Raw genomic sequence first — 22,119 nt, 5'->3', positions numbered from 1 at the left:
CGTTATGCATTATATTGATCTAGCGCTAACTTAAACTTTGCTATTTTGTACCAATTCTCAGCAATTCAATTTTTACAATAAAAATACCAAACCAACACAAATTAAAAGAGTATGTCTTGGTTTAATCATATGTTAACTTTCACATTTATATCTAATCAACAAAACGAGCAATCGTTGTTCAAACGTAACCGCTCGACGAAGCTTTTTTCCAATGCATTTTTCAAGGCGATTCGATCGTGGTTCAGTATGAGCCGCCCACAGTTTGCAGTGATCGATGAATACTGCCTCCACCAAATATGCTGTAGCTTTCTCATTTCTGCTAAGATTTTAGCAATTTTACTATCGTTGGATGGCATTATGCTTCATCTACTCAAATGGATTAAATGCCAATCTAAAGTAGGCATTATATTTATGTAGCGTTAACTTAAACTTTACTATTTTGCACCAATTCTCAGCAATTCAATTTTTGAATAAAAATACCAAACCAACGCAAATTAAAAGAGTATGTCTTGGTTTATTTATATGTTAACTTTCACATTTATATCTAATGCACAAAACGAGCAATCGTTGTTCAAACGTAACCGCTCGACGAAGCTTTTCTCCAATGCATTTTTCAAGGCGATTCGATCGTGGTTCAGTATAAGCCGCCCACAGTTTGCTGTGATCGATGAATACTGCCTCCACCAAATGTGTTGTAGCTTTCTCATTTTTGCGCGGATTTTAGAAATTTTACCATGGTTGAAGAGCACGATACTGCATCTATCCGATTTAATTGGTTGCAAGTTTAAAGTAGGCATTATATTGATCTAGCGCTAACTTAAACTTTACTATTTTGTACCAATTCTCAGCAATTCAATTTTTTAAATAAAAATACTAAACCAACACAAATTAAAAGAGTATGTCTTGCTTTATTAACCTAACAACTTTCACGTTTATATGTTATCCACAAAACAAGAAATCGTTGTTCAAACGTAACCGCTCGACGAAGCTTTTTTCCAATGCATTTTTCAAGGCGATTCGATCGTGGTTCAGTATGAGCCGCCCACAGTTTGATGTGATCGATGAATACTGCCTCCACCAAATATGCTGAAGCTTTCTCATTTCTGCTCAGATTTTAACAATTTTACTATCGTTGGAAAACACGATACTGTATCTATCCGAATTAATTGGTTGCAAGTTTATATAATAATAATTTATTTGCATCAGACAAAGCTGTCCATATCCAAAACAAAACAACAAAATAATACACAAACTGCAAATGCACAAATAACGAACAACAACAACGAAATAACATCAAAAAATAACAAAATAATACACAAACTGCAAATGCACAAAATCTCAATAAATAGGTTATCTACTGTTACAAGTTTACAGACAATGGTACGGTAGCGTTACAAGTTAGAAGAACTGAAAGTATTGAGAACGATAAAAACAATCAGATGACATGGCAGCCATCAAAACTAGTTAATAGCATACATAGAATTAATATAATGAAGACGGTAATTTGATATACGATGGCAATCAGACCTCATCAGGGAGGCAACAATAGAGTTAGACGATACTTCGCATCTTCCAACAAAAGAAAAAACATATTTACGAAGTAATGCATCAAATGTTATGATGTTACACAAGACTTGATGTTCACGTACGCTATAGTGTTTAGGCAAATTATGTATAATTCTAAACGCATTATTGAAGGCAACACGCAGACGATTAATGTCACGTTGATGATAATTTTCCCACAGATGACATGCATACATTGGAGTACAATAAGAACGGAATAGAACATTTTTAATATCACTGGAGCACTTGTAAAATTTGGATTTTAAGTAAAGTTTAAAGTACGGTTTAAAGTACGGTATGCATTATATTGATCTAGCGCTAACTTAAACTTTACTATTTTGTACCAATTCTCAGCAATTCAATTTTTACAATAAAAATACCAAACCAACACAAATTAAAAGAGTATGTCTTGGTTTAGTTATATGTTAACTTTCACATTTATATCTAATCAACAAAACGAGCAATCGTTGTTCAAACGTAACCGCTCGACGAAGCTTTTTTCCAATGCATTTTTCAAGGCGATTCGATCGTGGTTAAATATGCCGTAGCTTTCTCATTTCTGCTCGGATTTTAGCAATTTTACTATTGTTGGATGGCATTATGCTTCGTCTACTCAAATGGATTAATTGCCAATCTAAAGTAGGCATTATATTTATGTAGCGCTAACTTAAACTTTACTTTTTTTCACCATTTTTCAGCAATTCAATTTTTTACAATAAAAATACCAAACCATCACAAATTAAAAGAGTGTGTCTTGCTTTATTAACCTAACAACTTTCACGTTTATATGTTATCTACAAAAGAAGAAATCGTTGTTCAAACGTAACCGCTCGACGAAGCTTTTTTCCAATGCATTTTTCAAGGCGATTCGATCGTGGTTCAGTATGAGCCGCCCACAGTTTGCTGTGATCGATGAATACTGCCTCCACCAAATATGCTGTAGCTTTCTCATTTCTGCTCGGATTTTAACAATTTTACCGTCGTTGGAAAGCACGATACTGCATCTATCGGAATCAATTGATTGCATGTCTAAGGTATACAATACATTTATCTAACGGTAATGTAAACTTTACTATTTTAACATCAATTACTCCAAAAGTGATATGACATTTGGACAACACCATGAATTCCAAACAGACTTAAGCAATGATAGGCTATCCATAAGCAGACAATAGGCAAAAAGTGTTTACTAATTCCCTTTAATTGTGTCTTGTTTGAACATTTTTAATTATTCCAGACATGTTGGATCAATGTGCTTGGCCTACGCAGTTTTTGAACTCAAGATTCAGTTGGTCAAGCGAAAATAGTAGGCTACACATTTAGCCAAACGCAGCAGCACCACTTTTCAAGATTAAACAATAGAAACCTTTTAATGATGCAAAAATCAGTAGTCTTAACAGCATCAAATTTTACGTCTTGTAGCAGTTTAACATCGCCTATCTTAATACGAGAAGTAGAATGGGTTGACTTTGGTCCAGTTATGAGACACCGCTTACTTTAATTTTACAATGGTTCTGGGAGTCTTAGATATATTGGCAAAACTCGCTCTTTTAATGCAGTTTCGTTTAAAATAAGGCAAGCTTTGTTTTAGAGACATAGAAACTGAAAGCATTATTCTCAATCTCGTGACGTCACACGCGTGCCAAAGGGAGGGTTGTAACCTTCACCCTCCCCCCCCCCTTGGCTACGCCACTGTGTTGTACATTGCAGGTAGGTCATCTATGCCAGTGGTTCTCAGCCGGGAATCCGCGGACCCCAAGGGGTCTTAGAGCGATTTCAGAGGGTGCGTGAAAGTTTCCGAGTTTGCAGCATGATTAATAAATTACGAAATTTAAAAGTAGGATGTGCTTTATTTGTGTATTACCGTGATTCTCAAACTGTAGCCTACCTCGCGACGTTCTGGTGCGTCGTTTGAAATTTCAAACGACATCGTAAGAAGGTTTGGTTTCCTGACTATTCAAAAGCTTTTTTTAGGGCTACCAAAACAGCCCTTTTTAGGGCTACTCAACAATACAAAGAGTAGTCCATGTTGTGCGAATTTTACGCTTAAAAACGACAAAGCTTTCACAGCCATAACAGAGAAATTGTTTTGTTTGTTTGGATAGGTATGCTATAAGCTACTCTCTAAACAATTCTGAGGAGAGAGAGTTTAAACTTGAATTGTGTTGCGTGTACTTTGAAGTGAAGAAGTTACCAAAACGGCTAGCGTCTTGCTCTTGCTCTAGCTATGAGAAACATCAGTTTGTCCCATTATGACATTTATGCTGTAACACTTTTGTCTTGAACGCGTTACGACAACATAGCCCACTGTACAGACAATGATACATCACAGATGCAATACAACAAAAGCCGAGACATATAATCAGTACATTGACAAGGAGGTAGCCTATATTTTTTGGACTCGGACCCGAGATGACTTGAGGGTCCCGCAACCCTTCTGAGAGGTCCGGGAAATTGAAGAAACTAAGTCATATATTTATACAAAGTGCGTCTTTGTTAGAAGTGCCTTGATTAGGGGCCCGCGAATCTCATGGGTACCGAGCAGGGGCTCCGAGAGGGGGAGGGAAGTCGGGCAACTTTCTTCCCTAGCAAAGCACTGTAAAGGAAAAACGAGTAGTTTTTCGTTTATTTAAGTTTGAAGGGGTCCCTTTTTGCCACAAAAACAATAGTGTACCAACTTAAAAAATTAACAAATTTTTGGATGAAATAGGCAGTTTCAAACATTTTTCGATCATGGATAGATGCTACTTCAGATGTTTCTCATCAAGAACAAATTATTCTGTAAAATGGGTTGACACTGGCCACCAGAGGTGACTTTGTACCAAACAAAAAAAAGGTTACTGGTTAACTTGAGCAACTTAAAATATTTCTGCAATATTTTGGTCATTTGCATAGGTTTGTAAATATCCTCTTTTGTGTGTTTTCAGAAATTTTTAAGAAAAATGTGAATTCAGTTGTTTACTCTGGAGGATCCAATATGGCCGCCAAATAACACCAAAAAATAACTTTGCAAACTTTTACCTAGCACGCCAGTGTCTGACCACACTGGGTATGCCAAGCATTGACAGAAAGTAGGTCTTAGCTCTAGGTTCAGCATTAATTATGTAATTTGGCTGCTGGGCATTTGCTTCTTTCACCTAGGTGGCTATATAGCCACCCCTTGACATGTAGAAAATATGGTGTGACTTTGGCCACTTTTGTATGATGTTAATCCACTTTTTATCGTTTATTGCAGAATATTAGCTGTGTTAGTGATCCATTTTCTTCAATTTTGGCTTGATGGAGTGCAGATTAATATTTCAAAAATTGACATACCTATAGGAAATACAAACGGAAACCAAATAGTAACAGAACCCATATATTAGTGGTACAAATACAAACAGAACCCATATATTAGGAGTACATTTTCGTTCGATTAACTTGATATTTGATACGTAATCACGAGTGCTGATTGTTGAAAGTATTTTAAAAACTCTGAAAGAGGCCAGTGACACCCCTTTTTGGGGTTGGCAATGAGCATGTCTTGAAAAAAGATTGCTGTTTATAGTTTTTTTAAAACACTGGAGTGAAAACCACTTATATATTTTTTTTTAAACTCTACGCATGGACCAAATGACTTCAAACTTGATAACATGTAAGAGCTCTTGATAGCCCTCAATATGGGTAAATTAAAGTTTTCTCCCAGAACCATTGCAAAATTAAAGTAAGCGGTGTCTCATAACTGGACCAAAGTCACCCCATTCTACTTCTCGTAGATAGGCGATGTTAAACTGCTTCAAGACGTAAAGTTTGATGCTGTTAAGACTACTGATTTCTGCATCATTAAAGGGTTTCTATTGTTCAATCTTGAAAAGTGGTGCTGCTGCGTTTGGCTAAATGTGTAGCCTACTATTTTCGCTTGACCAACTGAATCTTGACTTCAAAAACTGCGTAGGCCAAGCACATTGATCCAACATGTCTGGAATAATTAAAAATGTTCAAGCAAGATTCAATTAAAGGGACTTAGTAAACACTTTTTGCTTACTGTCTGTTTATGGATATCATTGCTTAAGTCTGTTTGGAGTTCATGGTGTTGTTCAAATGTCATATCACTTTTGGAGTAATTGATGTTTTAATAGTAAAGTTTAAATTAGCGTTAGATAAATGTACTGTATACCTTGGACATGCAACCAATTAATTCGGGTAGATGCAGTATCGTGCTTTCCAACGACGGTAAAATTGTCAAAAAAGCTTCATCGAACGGCTACGTTTGAACAACGATTTCTCGTTTTGTAGATAATATATAAACGTGAAAGTTGTTAGGTTAATAAAGCAAGACACAGTCTTTTAATTTGTGTTGGTTTGGTATTTTTATTGTAAAAATGAATAGCTGAGAATTGGTACAAAATAGTAGTTTAAGTTAGCGCTAGATCAATATAATGCCTACATTAAACTTGCAACTAATTAATTCGGATAGACGCAGTATCGTGCTTTCCAACGATAGTAAAATTGTTAAAATCCGAGCAGAAATGAGAAAGCTACAGCATATTTGGTAGAGGCAGTATTCATCGATCACAGCAAACTGTGGGCGGCTCATACTGAACCACGATCGAATCGCCTTGAAAAATGCATTGGAAAAAAGCTTCGTCGAGCGGTTACATTTGAACAACGATTTCTTGTTTTGTAAATAACATATAAATGTGAAAGTTGTAAGGTTAATAAGGCAAGACATACTCTTTTAAGTTGTGTTGGTTTGGTATTTTTATTTAAAAAATTGAATTGCTGAGAATTGGTACAAAATAGTAAAGTTTAAGTTAGCGCTAGATCAATATAATGCCTACTTTAAACTTGCAATTAATTAATTCCGATAGATGCAGTATCGTGCTTTCCAACGATGGTAAAATTGTTAAAATCCGAGCAGAAATGAGAAAGCTACAGCATATTTGGTGGAGGCAGTATTCATCGATCACATCAAACTGTGGGCGGCTCATACTGAACCACGATCGAATCGCCTTGAAAAATGCATTGGAAAAAAGCTTCGTCGAGCGGTTACGTTTGAACAACGATTTCTTGTTTTGTGGATAACATATTAACGTGAAAGTTGTTAGGTTAATAAAGCAAGACATACTCTTTTAATTTGTGTTGGTTTGGTATTTTTATTTAAAAAATTGAATTGCTGAGAATTGGTGAAAAATAGTAAAGTTTACCTTAGGGCTACATAAATATAATGCCTACTTTAGATTGGCAATTAATCCATTTGAGTAGATGAAGCATAACGCCATCCAACGATAGTAAAATTGCTAAAATCCGAGCAGAAATGAGAAAGCTACATCATATTTAGTGGAGGCAGTATTCATCGATCACAGCAAACTGTGGGCGGCTCATACTGAACCACGATCGAATCGCCTTGAAAAATGCATTGGTAAAAAGCTTTGTCGAGCGGTTACGTTTGAACAACGATTGCTCGTTTTGTTGATTAGATATAAATGTGAAAGTTAACATATAAATAAACCAAGACATACTCTTTTAATTTGTGTTGGTTTGGTATTTTTATTGTAAAAAATGAATTGCTGAGAATTGGTACAAAATAGTAAAGTTTAAGTTAGCGCTACATAAATATAATGCCTACTTTAGATTGGCAATTAATCTATTCGGGTAGATGAAGCATAATGCCATCCAACGATAGTAAAATTGTTAGAATCCGAGCAGAAATGAGAAAGCTACAGCATATTTGGTGGAGGCAGTATTCATCGATCACAGCAAACTGTGGGCGGCTCATACTGAACCACGATCGAATCGCCTTGAAAAATGCATTGGAAAAAAGCTTCGTTGAGCGGTTAGGTTTGAACAACGATTTCTTGTTTTGTAGATAACATATAAACGTGAAAGCTGTTAGGGTAATAAAGCAAGACATACTCTTTTAATTTGTGTTGGTTTGGTATTTTTATTTAAAAAATTGAATTGCTGAGAATTGGTACAAAATAGTAAAGTTTAAGTTAGCGCTAGATCAATATAATGCCTACTTTAAACTTGTAACCAATTAAATCGGATAGATGCAGTATCGTGCTTTCCAACGATGGTAAAATTTTTTAAATTCGCGCAGAAATGAGAAAGCTACAACACATTTGGTGGAGGCAGTATTCATCGATCACAGCAAACTGTGGGCGGCTTATACTGAACCACGATCGAATCGCCTTGAAAAATGCATTGGAAAAAAGCTTCGTCGAGCGGTTACGTTTGAACAACGATTGCTCGTTTTATTGATTAGATATAAATGTGAAAGTTAACATATGAATAAACCAAGACATACTCTTTTAATTTGTGTTGGTTTGGTATTTTTTTTGTAAAAAATTGAATTGCTGAGAATTGGTACAAAATAGTAAAGTTTAAGTTAACGCTACATAAATATAATGCCTACTTTAGATTGGCAATTAATCTATTCGGGTAGATGAAGCGTAATGCCATCCAATGATAGTAAAATTGTTAGAATCCGAGCAGAAATGAGAAAGCTACAGCATATTTGGTGGAGGCAGTATTCACTGATCACAGCAAACTGTGGGCGGCTTATACTGAACCACGATCGAATCGCCTTTAAAAATGCATTGGAAAAAAGCTTCGTCGAGCGGTTACGTTTGAACAACGGTTGCTCGTTTTGTGGATTAGATATAAATGTGAAAGTTAACATATGAATAAACCAAGACATACTCTTTTAATTTGTGTTGGTTTGGTATTTTTATTGTAAAAAATGAATTGCTGAGAATTGGTACAAAATAGTAAAGTTTAAGTTAGCGCTACATAAATGTAATGCCTACTTTAGACTGGCAATTAATCCATTCGGGTAGATGAGGCATCATGCTTTCCAACGATAGGAAAATCCGAGCAGAAATGAGAAAGCTAGAAGGCACTATTCACTACAAATATTTAAAAATCAATAGCCTTTCCGGTTTTACTTCTATTTCGCGTTTTTGCACCCTTCCTAAAAGTAGTTGCGTTTTTTTGCATGACGTTACACATTTCCATGACGTCACTACCCAAGGCGGCCGATGCATAACCAGTAGGGTGGGGTGAAAAAGTACTAATTTTGGATTTGAGCATTCTCTCGCAGATATTTCTTGTGGAGGTTTGAGAAAACATCACACAAAAAATTTCAGCGATTTTTGACAACAGGAACCTACCCACTTTTTAAGTTGAAATTTCATAATATTTCAAAAAATCCCTAAAATTTCAAATTTTTTTTTCGCATTATTTAAAGTTGATATAATATTGTAATATTTCTTTTATACCTAAAACTATTAGTTTACTTATGTGTTTTTCCCAATATGGGGCCAATAGATGCAAATTAAAGTAGGGAAATGAATCACAAAAAGTGTAAAAATCTTGGATTTTTTCTAAAAATTTACCAAAGTCAAAAGTTACAGTATTTAGTTTTGTATAGGCCAATAATCCCCGCATTCAATATTTTCCGCGTTGAATAGTCGTTTACCCTTTCGTGATTGTCTGACAATTTGATTGAGGCGGTCTTCTTCTTTCGTTTGAGACTAGATCAAATTTCAGGGCATGTGGTGGAGAGCCAGGTGAGTGTAGCTTCGTCCAGCGTTGCTATACAATGCGTTCCATTTGGTGCCTTGTAGATGGGACATTCGAGAACGACATGGTCAGCAGTTTGTTCCTCCGCGCCGCATTTTTAGGCCGATGAGGGAGCCAGACCTCACTTGTGCATGTTGGAATGGAAGCGACCGACTCCGATTCGGATTCTGTTGAGCTTGACCCAAGTCGGCCGAAGCAGGTCCATACCAGGGGGGCGCGCCACCGGGTGGGGTATAAAACCATGTAGTTTGGTGTCGGTGGCGCACCACGCTGCTTTCCAAGTATCTTCCATGAAGTGTGCTGCGCTGATGGCATGATCGCTGAGTGGATGTAGTAATTCAACAGCAGCTGGCACAAAGGGATGTCTTGACTTTAGTTGCCAGGGGTATTCCTGAGGTGAGATGTTGAGTTTTGCATGGAGCAAGTGGTTAGGATCCCCCGCCCGGCGAGCCAGGTGTATAATGGCTCCCTTTCAGCGGAGCTCAGCAGGTTGGATGCCTGCAAGGATTGGTAAGTAGGCTACTCTGTTGGAGTTGGGCGCAGGCATTCAGTCTTCAGTCACAGTTCGCAATGCGTCGTTGATTGGGCTGTCGATGAAGCGGGTGTGGGTACTGCGGCACCAGGCAGGGGCGCAGTATTCAGCAGTGGAGTGAACCAGAGCCAGGGTTGCAGTGCGCAAGGTGTCTGCACTCCAAGTTTTGCCTGCCAGACATCTCAGCAGGGCGACGCGAGATGTCAGCTTTTTGCGCAGTGACTGTAAATAGTATGTGAGTGACCTGTCAAGTGTAACCCCAATGTATGTTGGTTCTGGGCAGGGCGGCAGAATTTTGCCGTTAACGGTCACTTTCAGGTCACGTTTTGCCTACCTGTTGTTGAGATGGAAGGCTGCCGTCACAGCTTTACTTTCGCTGAGTTTCAGTTTCTATTGATGAAGGTATCCAGACATGGTCGTCATGTCTTGGCTCAACGTCGCTTGTAATGATTGCCAGTCTTTCGCAGAGTACAAGATGGTCATTTGTCAGATGTTGTTGATGGTAGGTCGTGCGTATAGACGTTGAAAAGAAGGGGAGCCAAGACTGATCCCTGTGGGACACCGTTTTTGAGTCGCCACAGTCTACTTGGTTTTCCGCTTCCGGTGGTAAGGGTAAAACTTCTGTTGTGGATGAGTTCCATGATCATTTTGACCATGTGCCTGTCAGGGAGTAGGCGGAGTAGCTTGTAGACTAGGCCCACGGTTCCAAACAGTGTCATAGGCTGCTGTTAGGTCGATAAAAACAGCCCCCGCTTTTTTTTTTGCCGAGAAATTCTCCGCAATATCCTGAGTTAGTAGTGTGACTTGGTCTAAAGTTGACCTCCCGTGTCGGAAACCAGCTTGTTCTTTGGGAAGCAGTGGGTCGATTATTGGTTCGACACGGGCGTAGATCAGTCTCTCAAGAATCTTGAAAGGTATGCAGAGCTAGGAGATGGGGCGATAGCTCTTTGCATCGTCTAGTGGTTTGTTTGGCTTAGAGATTGCGACGACCAGAGATCTTCTCCATACTTTAGAAATCTTGAGGCGGCGCAGGCAGGACGACAGGAAATCGCATAACCAGGACTTTAGAACATAACCAGCCTGCATGATAAGCTCTGGACATATCCTACCTGGACCAGGGGCCTTACCAGGTTTTAGGTGCTTGAGGGCAGCATTGAATTCGCTCCGTGAGAAGGAGCTAGAAATGCTTTCCTGGTTGGGTGTGTTGATCTTCCAAAGCTTTGTCACTTCTTTGGTAACAAACCGATCGGAGGTACGGTCACACGGCTTATATCTCCCATTTTTTATTACCTGCGATGCGATCTTATTAGCAGGAATGGGACATTGTCGGGGTGATTGTCTTGATCGTCCCGTAAGGTTAGGCTATTGAGTGTGCTCCACGCTGTACGGTTTGAGTGCGAGAGATTGAATGGTCTCTGTCCAGGGTTCTTTTCTTTTTGCATCGAGTCTTTCCAGAAGAGCCTTGGCGGCTGAGGGTGTTGTTTGACCATCTGAAGAGCTAACAAAAGATTGGTAGAGGCGCTCGCACTCTGCATTCCAGCACGGAGTGTAGTTACTTCTACAACCGCAGCACACTCTGAAAATGTGATAATGGCAATGCTTGCGGATGACTCCAGAGAAGTTCGAGAAAATGCAGTCATGGCTATATTAAAAATTCGCAATGAGGCAAATATTGGTGATAGATCCGTTCGGAAGTTTGTTGTTCCAACGATAAATTATGAGGCCAACCATTATTCCGACATCACCGTATATTTATGTTATGAACCTATCTTCACAACCACAATTACATCGGATGACATCATCTCATGTCGTGAAAGCAAAATAGAATTGAAAAGCTATCCAAACCACTCGCAATCAGTAGAAAGAATTGTGAAATTGGTGACTGATGCATCGTACAAAGTGTGTGGGTTTGATAGAAGACATGGATTCATCCGTGCTGGTATAGCTTCCAAGAATCTGATTCCTGTTGCAGACACAAAGGTGCACTACAGCCAAGCACATTTGTAGATACTGTTAACACTAAAATCAAGTGCTAGTATATTTGTGTTACAATTGAATTAGTGACTGTTGAATCCAGTTGATTTTGCATGTCTATCATTTTATATTCCCAAAACTGATTTTAAAATGCAATGGTACGCAATTCAATTTTTGGAAAAAGTTGCATGTTTTTGCAAAAAAATTAAAGCAATCGAATCTCAAAACCTAAAAAAAACTTGTATTAGAAGCTAGTCCAAGTCAGTATTAGTGCAATGCAAAATAGTATATTGAAGATCTAGCCAAAAAAAGTGTCTTTAAAGTTTTATTTTCATAAGCATGTTTCGCATATTTTTCGAAAAAGGCAGAATTTTCAACCCAAAAAGTGGGTAGGTTCCCAAGGTCAAAATTTCCTCAAATTCGGTTTCTGGTCGTTTTATGTTGTTCCACAAGAAATATCAACGAGACAAAGCAAAATTTTTGGTTCACCCCACCCTAATTAACCAGCACCAGCAATTGCAGTTGAACTGTCTAAAATAAATCAAAAAAGCTTAGCCTAGCCTAAATCACCATTTTATAACGTGCTTGCTGCATTGCTTTTTGTTCAAGTGTTTCTCACCATTACTCTGCACACTTGTCTTAACTTTAAAGCAAAGTAAACTTAGACTACTACATCACTTCATAAGTTAACCTCCAGTCTTCAACTGACAAACCAATACTGAACAAGTGAACAATGAACATGCCACTAAGAAGTTCGCGCATGCGCACAACGACCCTCTTAAAGCCCAATGACAGAAGCAAAAATTTTTCAGTCGGAAGTCCCCTTCTCTGTAGTCCCGGTATGAATGTTTGTTGTGTTTAAATGTAACTTTTGTGTAACTGCATGTTTACTTGTTCACAGGATTATAGAGGAAAATAAACCAGTTAATATGGAAAGCAAAATGAAGTCTAAACTTTATAAAAGTAATCACGCTTTAGAAATCTTGTCAATGTTGAACAATGACAGAATCAAAATGAAAAACTATTGTGATGTCACTTTAACTGCTGGATCTAATGACTTTGCTGGACACAAATGTATCCTTGGTGTGTTTTCAACATTTTTATCTAATATGTTTTCTGTTGAAATGCGAGAAAAGTATAAAGGAAAAGGAAATGTCCAAGGAGTGACTGAAGAAACATTCGAAGCTGTTTTAAACTTCATTTACACTTGTGACATCACAATCACAAGTGAGAATGTTTACAACTTAATAGAAGCAGCTAATTACATGGGGATTCCCCACTTGAAGGAATTCTGTGAGGAGTTTTTACTTGAGGAAATTGTTGCAACAAACTGTCTACAAATTCGATCATATGCAAAGTTGTACTATCTTGACAAAGTTGTAAAAAAAGCAAATTTTGTGATTGCACAAAACTTTGAAAGTCTTATCAAAGAGAAAGTGTTCAACAAACTGAAATTCGAAGACATCAACAAAATCTTTGAAATAGAAGATAAACAATTGACGTCCGAGGAAGTTGTTTTCCATGGAATGATTGAATGGATCAAACATGACGTCGATGCACGTAAGCAACACTTGACTGAACTTTTCAGTGTATTGAAACTTGGAAATTTAACTTTCGATTTCTTGCAAGATGTTGTCAGCCAAGAAGAATTGATCATGAATTCCAAAGAATGCCTCAAAATGTGTTTTGAATCAACACTTTCTAGAATTCGACTTCAACAAAACAATCAAACTATTGTTGAGCAACAAAAAGCAGATAAACACTTTATCGCATTTGATGAAAAGCAAGTGTGGAAATATGATCTCATAAGAAAAGAATCCAACAACCTTCCAAACACATTATTTCAACATACTTGGCCGTCACCTACAAGCCACAAAAGGAAGGTTTACATCATAAGCGGAAATAACACAAATGCAGTTGAAAGGTTGGACTTGGACGACCAGGAGTCAGGTTGGAAGGAACTAGCTTCCACTAATGTAAAAAGAGACCGTAGTGCTTCTGTTGTTTTCGATGATCGCATTTACAATTGTGGTGGACAAAAGGGATTGGGTGGTTTACCATCTGGAGAATGTTATAGCATTGACGAGAACAAATGGAACAGGATTGCTGACATGAATGAAGGACGTTACAACTTTGCCTTAGTAGCCACCAGCGGAGGAATATATGCAATTGGTGGTTTGACTGGGTTCTTTTGCTCAAGCTCAATTGAATATCATGATCCTCGCCAAGGTGGTTGGAATATTGTTCCTTCAATGTGTGTTGCAAGGTCTGGTCTAGCAGGTGTTGTTCTCAATGATCAATTATACGCAATAGGAGGATACAGCAATGGAAGCCTCAAATCAATCGAACGGTTTGATCTACGAAACCAAACTTGGTGCAATGTTGCGGAGATGAATCATGCAAGATCCAATCATGGAGCTTGTGTTTTGAATGGTAAAATATACGTCGCTGGAGGAGGATCAGATATCGTTGAAGCTTATGATTCAGAAAAAAATATTTGGAAAATTGATGCAAAAATTCCTGAGTTTCAAAACGTTCAATTTGTTGTTGACATTTAGTCTTGCTTGATATGGCTTCCTTAATGCATTTTTTAGTGTTATTTTTGTTATAAATGGTGACTTGTTTTTTCTTAAGATAAAACTTTCTTGTTTAAACAATCCAAAACGTTTTGTTTTTGTTGTAAATAGTTTAACCTGACAAACTTGTAGTAGAAAAGTTCTCTTTAGTTTCGTTTTGAGAAGGATGCAAATAATTTTTATTGTAATTGCAGCAAAATGTTCTTTCTTTTGCAAATTGAACATTGATAAAAACTTGCAAGGCAAGTTACTTGAATTTGTAACTACTGGTAGACATTGACAAACACCAAATCAGGAATATGCACTAAATCTACAGTGCCTAACCTATAAGTATACACTTAATTTAATTTAGACTATTTTTTCCAATTTATTTATCTTTTAATAAACCAAATATTAATTATTGCAAATAAAGATAATTAGTTTGTGATTTGTTATAAATTGTTTTCTCATAATAATTCGCATGTGTCTCACTTCAGATTCCAAACATCTTGCAACAATAAACCTAAAAAGTTTTCAAGTAAGAAACGAATCCATTCCTAACCACATCCGAATATCGCAAATTGCAAACAATCTCAACTTTGAATATCACATTAATTGGAGCACGGTCTGACCTGTTCAACAGCACTTTTGAGTACAAACGATTTGATACCAGGCATCAGTTGGTGTTTTCATCACGGAAAGGTTATTCGTTTTACTGACAGTGCGTTTAAAACAAAAAAGCACTTCGATTTGTGTTTAAATAGAATTACCGGATGAAATCTCGCCGCCACGTTAGCGCAGTGGCTACGTGCCCAGCTCAAGATCACGCGGCGCTGGTTCGACTCTTGGATGTGCGCTTGAACAACGCAGTTCAGGACTGCTCTCTATTCAACGGCACCCAGTGAATGGAATAATTTCCCGGCAATAACACTTCAACAATCGGAAAAACTTCACTCTGCCAATCTCGGTAACTGGCCCTGCGACAAGAGCCTCTACAAGTTATGCGAAACTACCAGGAATAACCTATCAGAGGCTTTGTCATTCCAAGCATAAAGATTCAAAACCAAAATATTTGAAAATAAACAAATTTTTAACTCATAAGTATTTGCTACAATATCTTCAATAAACAGTTATGCAAATTTATTGCAGATAAGCAGAGATGATATAACAAGATATAAGATATAAGATTTGCCGGCTTGCGTTGCCGAGTAGTGAGAGCGTCTGCGCGACGTTCGAAAGGACATTGGTTCGACACCGCTGTAGAGCAGGCGGCTGTGTCTCGACAAGACAGTTAAAGGCCAAAATAATGGGAGCAGCTGACCCGATAACTGTGTAGTTCCTTCGCTGCTTCCAGTCGTCTGTTGTGTTGCATATGTAATCGCAGTGTAGCCTACTGTATGTTGTCGCAATGGGCGCAAAATAAAACATGTTATTATTATTAAGATGGCGCGATCTTGATCTTGAGGATGACTTGTTTCTGTGATTGTGATCGTGATCTTGAAGATGACTTGTTTGTGTGATCGTGATCTTGATCTTGAAGATGACTTGTTTGTGTGATCATGATCTGATCTTGAGGATGACTTGTTTGTGTGATCGTGATCTTGAGGATGATTTGTTTGTGTGATCGTGATCTTGAGGATGACTTGTTTGTGTGATCGTGATCTTGAGGATGACTTGTTTGTGTGATCATGATCTGATCTTGAGGATGACTTGTTTGTGTGATCGTGATCTTGAGGATGATTTGTTTGTGTGATCGTGATCTTGAGGATGACTTGTTTGTGTGATCGTGATCTTGAGGATGACTTGTTTGTGTGATCGTGATCTTGAGGATGACTTGTTTGTGTGATCGTGATCTTGAGGATGACTTGTTTGTGTGATCGTGATCTTGAAGATGACTTGTTTGTGTGATCGTGATCTTGAGGATGACTTGTTTGTGTGAACGTGATCTTGATCTTGAAGATGACTTGTTTGTGTGATCGTGATCTTGAGGATGACTTGTTTGTGTGATCGTGATCTTGAAGATGACTTGTTTGTGTGATCATGATCTGATCTTGAGGATGACTTGTTTGTGTGATCGTGATCTTGAGGATGACTTGTTTGTGTGATCGTGATCTTGAAGATGACTTGTTTGTGTGATCGTGATCTTGAGGATGACTTGTTTGTGTGAACGTGATCTTGAAGATGACTTGTTTGTGTGATCGTGATCTTGAAGATGACTTGTTTGTGTGATCGTGATCTTGAAGATGACTTGTTTGTGTGATCGTGATCTTGAAGATGACTTGTTTGTGTAATCATGATCTGATCTTGAGGATGACTTGTTTGTGTGAACGTGATCTTGAGGATGACTTGTTTGTGTGATCGTGATCTTGAGGATGACTTGTTTGTGTGATCGTGATCTTGAGGATGACTTGTTTGTGTGATCGTGATCTTGAGGATGACTTGTTTGTGTGAACGTGATCTTGATAGTTGGGTTCAACAAGATAAAAATCATTTTAAGTTTTGAGTTTATTTATTAGAAGTGACATTTTTTATAAATTGCACTGGAGGCTTACAAAGTGCTTAAGTGGCAATTACTAATATTGTGATGATGGCAGAACATAGTGTTCGTGGTAGCTAGGCTATAAGTGGCACAAGTTTTTTAGCAGAAGAAGACCATTGCTATAGCACTTTCCTATACGATGTTTTCCAGCAGCACCATTCCGGACCTGATGTTTACAACCAACACGGCATGGACGTCGACAAGAACAAATGACTTTTCCGATTTGGTAATGAAAATCTCGTTGTTTATGGAATTTTTCCTTGCTTCAGTATTGTTGGTCATAGTAGTGTTGGTTGTTGGCGTAACTACTAATCAAAATGCTCTTGCCCAAGAAAAGCTGCATTGACATTAGATGGTTATTAACCCCATCGGGCATTCTAGTTAGTTTCGTCACATGAATAGACTTGATGGCAATTCCAACACCAGACTCACCACGATCATCAATACTGAGACAACTCCAGAAGAAGGTGTAGCCGCCTCTTATTACAGACAATTGTCCTGTATCTGCAAAGCGAGTTTCATTTAGGACAGCAATGTTGACGTTGTAGCGACGAGGTTCTCTTGCCACAAGAGCGGTTCTACAAGCAGATCTGTTGGAGTTTTGCTCATATTAACATCAATGTCCTGGAGTCTTCTGAGTAAGTTAGACACGAGCTCTTTGTAATTGGATGCCTTTTTATTTGCCAAAAAATTCTTAACAACTTTCACAAAAGCATCCCAGGCACTCAGTTCTTTTTCATTCATAGAGGATAGGAAGTTTGGATCATCGATTATCATCGATTAGATGATGATGATCTAATCTTAATTAAATTCAATCAGCTGTTAAGTGTGATCCGCTGGTGCTATTTCAACCGAAGTTGCACTGGTGTGTAAAAATTTATTTGTTTATAAGTTTGAAAAAGTCAATATGCTAAAATTTTCCAACGAGTTGCTTCTTATTATTCTCTCCATTTTGTAAATCAGTTTTTTTTCTCACTTTTCACGCTTTTTTTTCATAGTTGCTAGGAGTTGTGTCAAATCGTAGCCTACCCCTGGACAGCTCTGCCGTGATTTGGCAGAACCTAATATCCGCCATTTTCAAGTTTTCGAGATAAACGACTTTTTGTGTTTTATAGCTGTAAAATTACCAAGGTAAAACACTCGAAGTTGACTTTTGTAAGGCTGGAACGGACAAACAAACAAAGTTTTTAAGATGAAATTTGAGCCAGGTTTTTGTTTGTTTATTAAAACATGGCGTATATTTGGTTTTGCCAGATAACTAGTTATGAAAAAAGTATTAGGTTTGTATGATAAAACCTAATATATATTCTCAATGTTGACTTCAACCGCCTTATTGGCTTATTTAATGTTAGGCTATAGGCTACGTTTGTATGATAAAGCCTAATATAAGCTAAATGTTGGCTTTGACCACACTATGTAGGCTTTGTAAGCCTAAATCAAACCTAAAGTAGCCCACCGGTAAGCCTCTGGATTTCTCCCAGAACTGTGTAGCCTATCATTTCGTCACTGTAATCTGTAGATAACTTTGCTGATATCGCAGAAGCTTGCTAGGTTAAAGGCTATTGCCGATTTAAAATCAGTTGCTGGTAGCCTACTTGATAACCATGCCTTTATTTATAGCTACCGATCTACATTGGCTACACAGCATCAGGTAGGCTAGGCTACGGTTGATTAGAAATGACCAAACACACTGAGCAGCGTACTCCCGAGCCTCTGCTTTAAAATATTAATAATCGTATGCAAGCTAAGTCATTTAGCGTACCGTAAAGTCAACTAAGCCATCAGTACACCAGTAGGCTACGAAAAGTCAAACTGATCGACGAAACGTAACTAATACGGCATTTAATGAAAAGAAAAGCTAGTGTGTTCGGACGGACATTTTTAGGCTAGCCTACATAATTAAGCATACTTAGTGCTTAACAACATTTTAGCCCAATCTACTTTATCAAACGGTTTTAAATCCGCTTCATGCAACTTTAAGAGATGTAAGATATGGTGAAGTAGCCTGTTGCACGGCTGCTGAAATTTTGCCTGTCACGTGACGATATCCTGTTTCGTGATTGGAGTAGATGAATATGTTAGGTTTCAGAAAATTATTCTTGCACAGATTAGAATATGTTAGGTTTTGCACACCAATTATCTCAAAAACCATACTACATTGTGGTACCAATTTTTGTCAGGAGATGCATGAAGTCTACGAAGAAAAATGCAAAAAAGTCATTTTCGGCAAAATGGCGGCAGAGCTGCGCTGGAAACAATAATCCAGCTGTTTGTGAATTTGTGTCACTGCAAAAGTGATCTAATTGTAAACTAATTCTACAAACACCTTTTTTTACTCCAATTCAAGGGTTCTTAACCATGAGTGCGCGCACCACTAAGGGGTGCGATACCTGTTCCTAGGGGGTGCTTAGATGGTGATTCATTAATGTTAGTTAGAAAATGACGTTAAATCTATGCTCTTGTTTAGCGGGTTTTTGCGCAATATTCTGAATGGTTGGCGACTACCACTGTTCACTGTTCCGCCGTTTTGGAAAGGGTGAGATGTCTGAATCGTGATCGCAAGGTGGTGCCATTAGGCAAAAAAAAATTTACTTCTCTAAGTGAAAGCAAATTAAGCCACAGTCACTTCATGTGGTTTGGGAGCAAGACAGTTGCTAATCTGTCTGTGACCAACTGACCAACAAGTTTAGCTGGACATGATTGGATAGATACTTCTACCGACCTGACAATCTATGTTTGGTGTTACGACATTGTTGTAATGAGTTGTTAACTTGACTTGCTAAAAAATGTGATTTAATTCTACAGTAAATCTCTCCTTAAGAGGAGGGGAATCGGTAAATCATTGTTTTTGTGCATAGAGTAAAAGTCACCTAAAGATCATGTGACCGTTTTTCTGTTTCCTTGACAATAGAGATAATTGATTGCAACAAACCTACTGAAATAACTATTCATGGGTTGGTTTGACGTTCGTTGCTTTGTCTGTGACTTTGATGAATGCGAATAGATGAATGCCAAAGCAATCAATTAAGGATTGGTCTTCAAATGAAATACAACAAAGCTTAGTTTTGAACAAAACTATAACTTAATTAAACCTAACCCCACGAAAAGAATTAAAGTATTATAACCTTTCAACAAAAACTTTTTTGTTTGGGATAAGTGACCAATTTATTTTTAAAGGCTAGCAAATCAGCCATATATTACATTGATACAACGTTTGCGGACGCCTGCACACGATGAATCAATAACATATGGAGAACTGCTTTGCTACCTGAGTTATAACTCAGAGTGAACAATCGTCTTGTTTGATTAACTAACTTCTATTTGCCATTTCCTCACATTGCGTCAATTTGTAAGCTAGACAGACTAAGGTAAGATGATGGTGCTGTAGTTACTTGCAATGGTCATTTACACTGACTGCCATATTATGAAAGTTGTGCTTAAATGCAATTTTGTGTAACTTCATGTTTACATATTTGCAGGATTATAGATTATTATTAACCAGTTAACATCAGAAGCAGAATGAAGTGGAAAAACTATAAAAGTAATCACGCTTTAGAAATTTTGTCAATGTTGAACAATGACAGAATCAAAATGAAAAACTATTGTGATGTCACTTTAACTGCTGGATCTAACGACTTCGCTGGACACAAATGTATCCTTGGAGTGTTCTCAATATTTTTATCAAAAATGTTTTCCATTGAAATGAAGGAAAAGTATGAAGGAAAGGAAAAGTCCAAGGAGTGACTGAAGAAACACTTGAAGCTGATTTAAACTTCATTTACACTTGTGACATCACAATCACAAGTGAGAATGTGTATAACTTAATAGAAGCAGCTAATTACATGGAGATTCCCTACTTGAAGGAATTTTGTGAGGAGTTTTTACTTGAGGAAATTGTTGCAACAAACTGTCTACATATTCGATCATATGCAAAGTTGCATGATCTTGACAAGCTTGTAGAAAAAGCAGATTTTGTGATTTCATACAATTTTAAAAGTTTAAGCAAGGAAAACGGTTTCAACGAATTGAAAATTGAAGACATTAAAGAAATATTTGAAATAGAAGATAAACAGGTGACGTCTGAGGAAATTGTTTTCCATGGAATGATTGAATGGATCAAACATGACGTCAATGCACGTAAGCAACACTTGATTGAGCTTTGCAGTGTATTGAAACTTGAAAAGTTGTCTTTGGATTTCTTGCAAGATGTTGTCAGCCAAGAAGAACTGATCATGAATTCCAAAGAATGCCTCAAAATGTGCTTTCTAGAGTTCGAGATCAACAAAACAATCAATTTGTTGTTAAGCAACAAACATTAGATAAATTCTTCATTGCATTTGATGTGGAACAAGTGTTGGAATATGATCTCATAAAAAAAGCATCAAAGAAGCTTCCATACCCATTATTTGATCATAGTAAGGGATCAGTGGTACGTCATAAAAGCAAAGTTTACGCCATAAGTGGAAAGTATACGAACACAATGGAAAGATTGGATTTGGACGACCAGGAGTCAGGTTGGAAGGAATTAGCTTCTACAAATGTAAGGAGAGAAGGTGGTGCTTCTGTTGTTTTGGATGGTCGTATTTACAATTGTGGTGGATTGGATGTATTGAGTGGTTTACGATCTGGAGAACGTTATAACATTGACGAAAACAGATGGAACAGCATTGATGACATGAATGAAGGACGTTTTAACTTTGCTTTGGCTGCTAACAGCGGAGGAATATATGCAATCGGTAGTTTCAACAATAATTACATCAGCTCTGTTGAACATCACGCTCCTCGCCAAAATGGTTATTGTTTGTTCAATAAAATTAGGTAGATATGGTCTAGCAGGTGTTGTTCTCAATGATCAATTATACGCAATAGGAGGATACATCAAAAGAAACCTCAAATCAGTCGAACGGTTAGATTTACGGAATCAAGTTTGGTGGAATGTTGCAGAGATGAATCATGCAAGATGCTATCATGGAGCTTGTGTTTTAAATGGGAAAATATTTGTCGCTGGAGGAGGATTAGATATCGTTGAAGTTTATGATCCAAAGAACAATGTTTGGACAATTGAAACAATAATTTTTGAATTTAACCCAGCTGGACCCACTGCGACATATATCTAACATATCCTTTGATAAGTGATTATTTCTGAATTTTGCTTTTTTTATTCAATTCTACCATTAATGTCCAGTGTGACACCAGTGTAACATTTTCTGGTTAATTTTGATTGGCTGTTTGCAGTCATGTGACTTCAGTACTTTTTCAAAGACAGCTACTTCCAGGCTTTCTATTGTAGCTCTGAGGTAGTGAAAGTTAGTTGGCCATCTATTTACAGCTTTAAAAGTAATTTTGTCAGTTTTTACATTTATATAAATGTTCTACAACTATCAGTGTTT

General features: G+C 37.6%; 2 protein-coding genes across 2 annotated transcripts; both read left to right on the top strand.

The window, feature by feature from the left end:
* The first annotated feature begins 13,017 nt into the window (after positions 1-13,017).
* Positions 13,018-14,193, top strand: LOC145783626 (kelch-like protein 25). The gene has a single exon (XM_082595519.1). It carries the CDS (start codon positions 13,162-13,164, stop codon positions 14,191-14,193), a length of 1,032 nt encoding a protein of 343 aa, XP_082451645.1. The 5' UTR covers positions 13,018-13,161.
* A 6,378-nt stretch (positions 14,194-20,571) lies between these two features.
* On the top strand, positions 20,572-21,048 carry LOC145783625 (kelch-like protein 17). The gene has a single exon (XM_082595518.1). The coding sequence runs from the start codon at positions 20,572-20,574 to the stop codon at positions 21,046-21,048; it is 477 nt and encodes a 158-aa protein (XP_082451644.1).
* The last annotated feature ends 1,071 nt before the right edge of the window (positions 21,049-22,119 follow it).

The sequence above is a fragment of the Aplidium turbinatum genome, chromosome 14, assembly GCF_918807975.1.
Source record: "Aplidium turbinatum chromosome 14, kaAplTurb1.1, whole genome shotgun sequence".
NCBI lineage: Eukaryota > Metazoa > Chordata > Ascidiacea > Aplousobranchia > Polyclinidae > Aplidium > Aplidium turbinatum.
This window is presented reverse-complemented; position numbering and strand designations above follow the sequence as displayed.

Coding starts and splice junctions, on each gene's coding strand:
- LOC145783626 (XM_082595519.1), top strand. CDS start 13,162: ATGATTGAATGGATCAAACATGACGTCGATGCACGTAAGCAACACTTG.
- LOC145783625 (XM_082595518.1), top strand. CDS start 20,572: ATGGAGATTCCCTACTTGAAGGAATTTTGTGAGGAGTTTTTACTTGAG.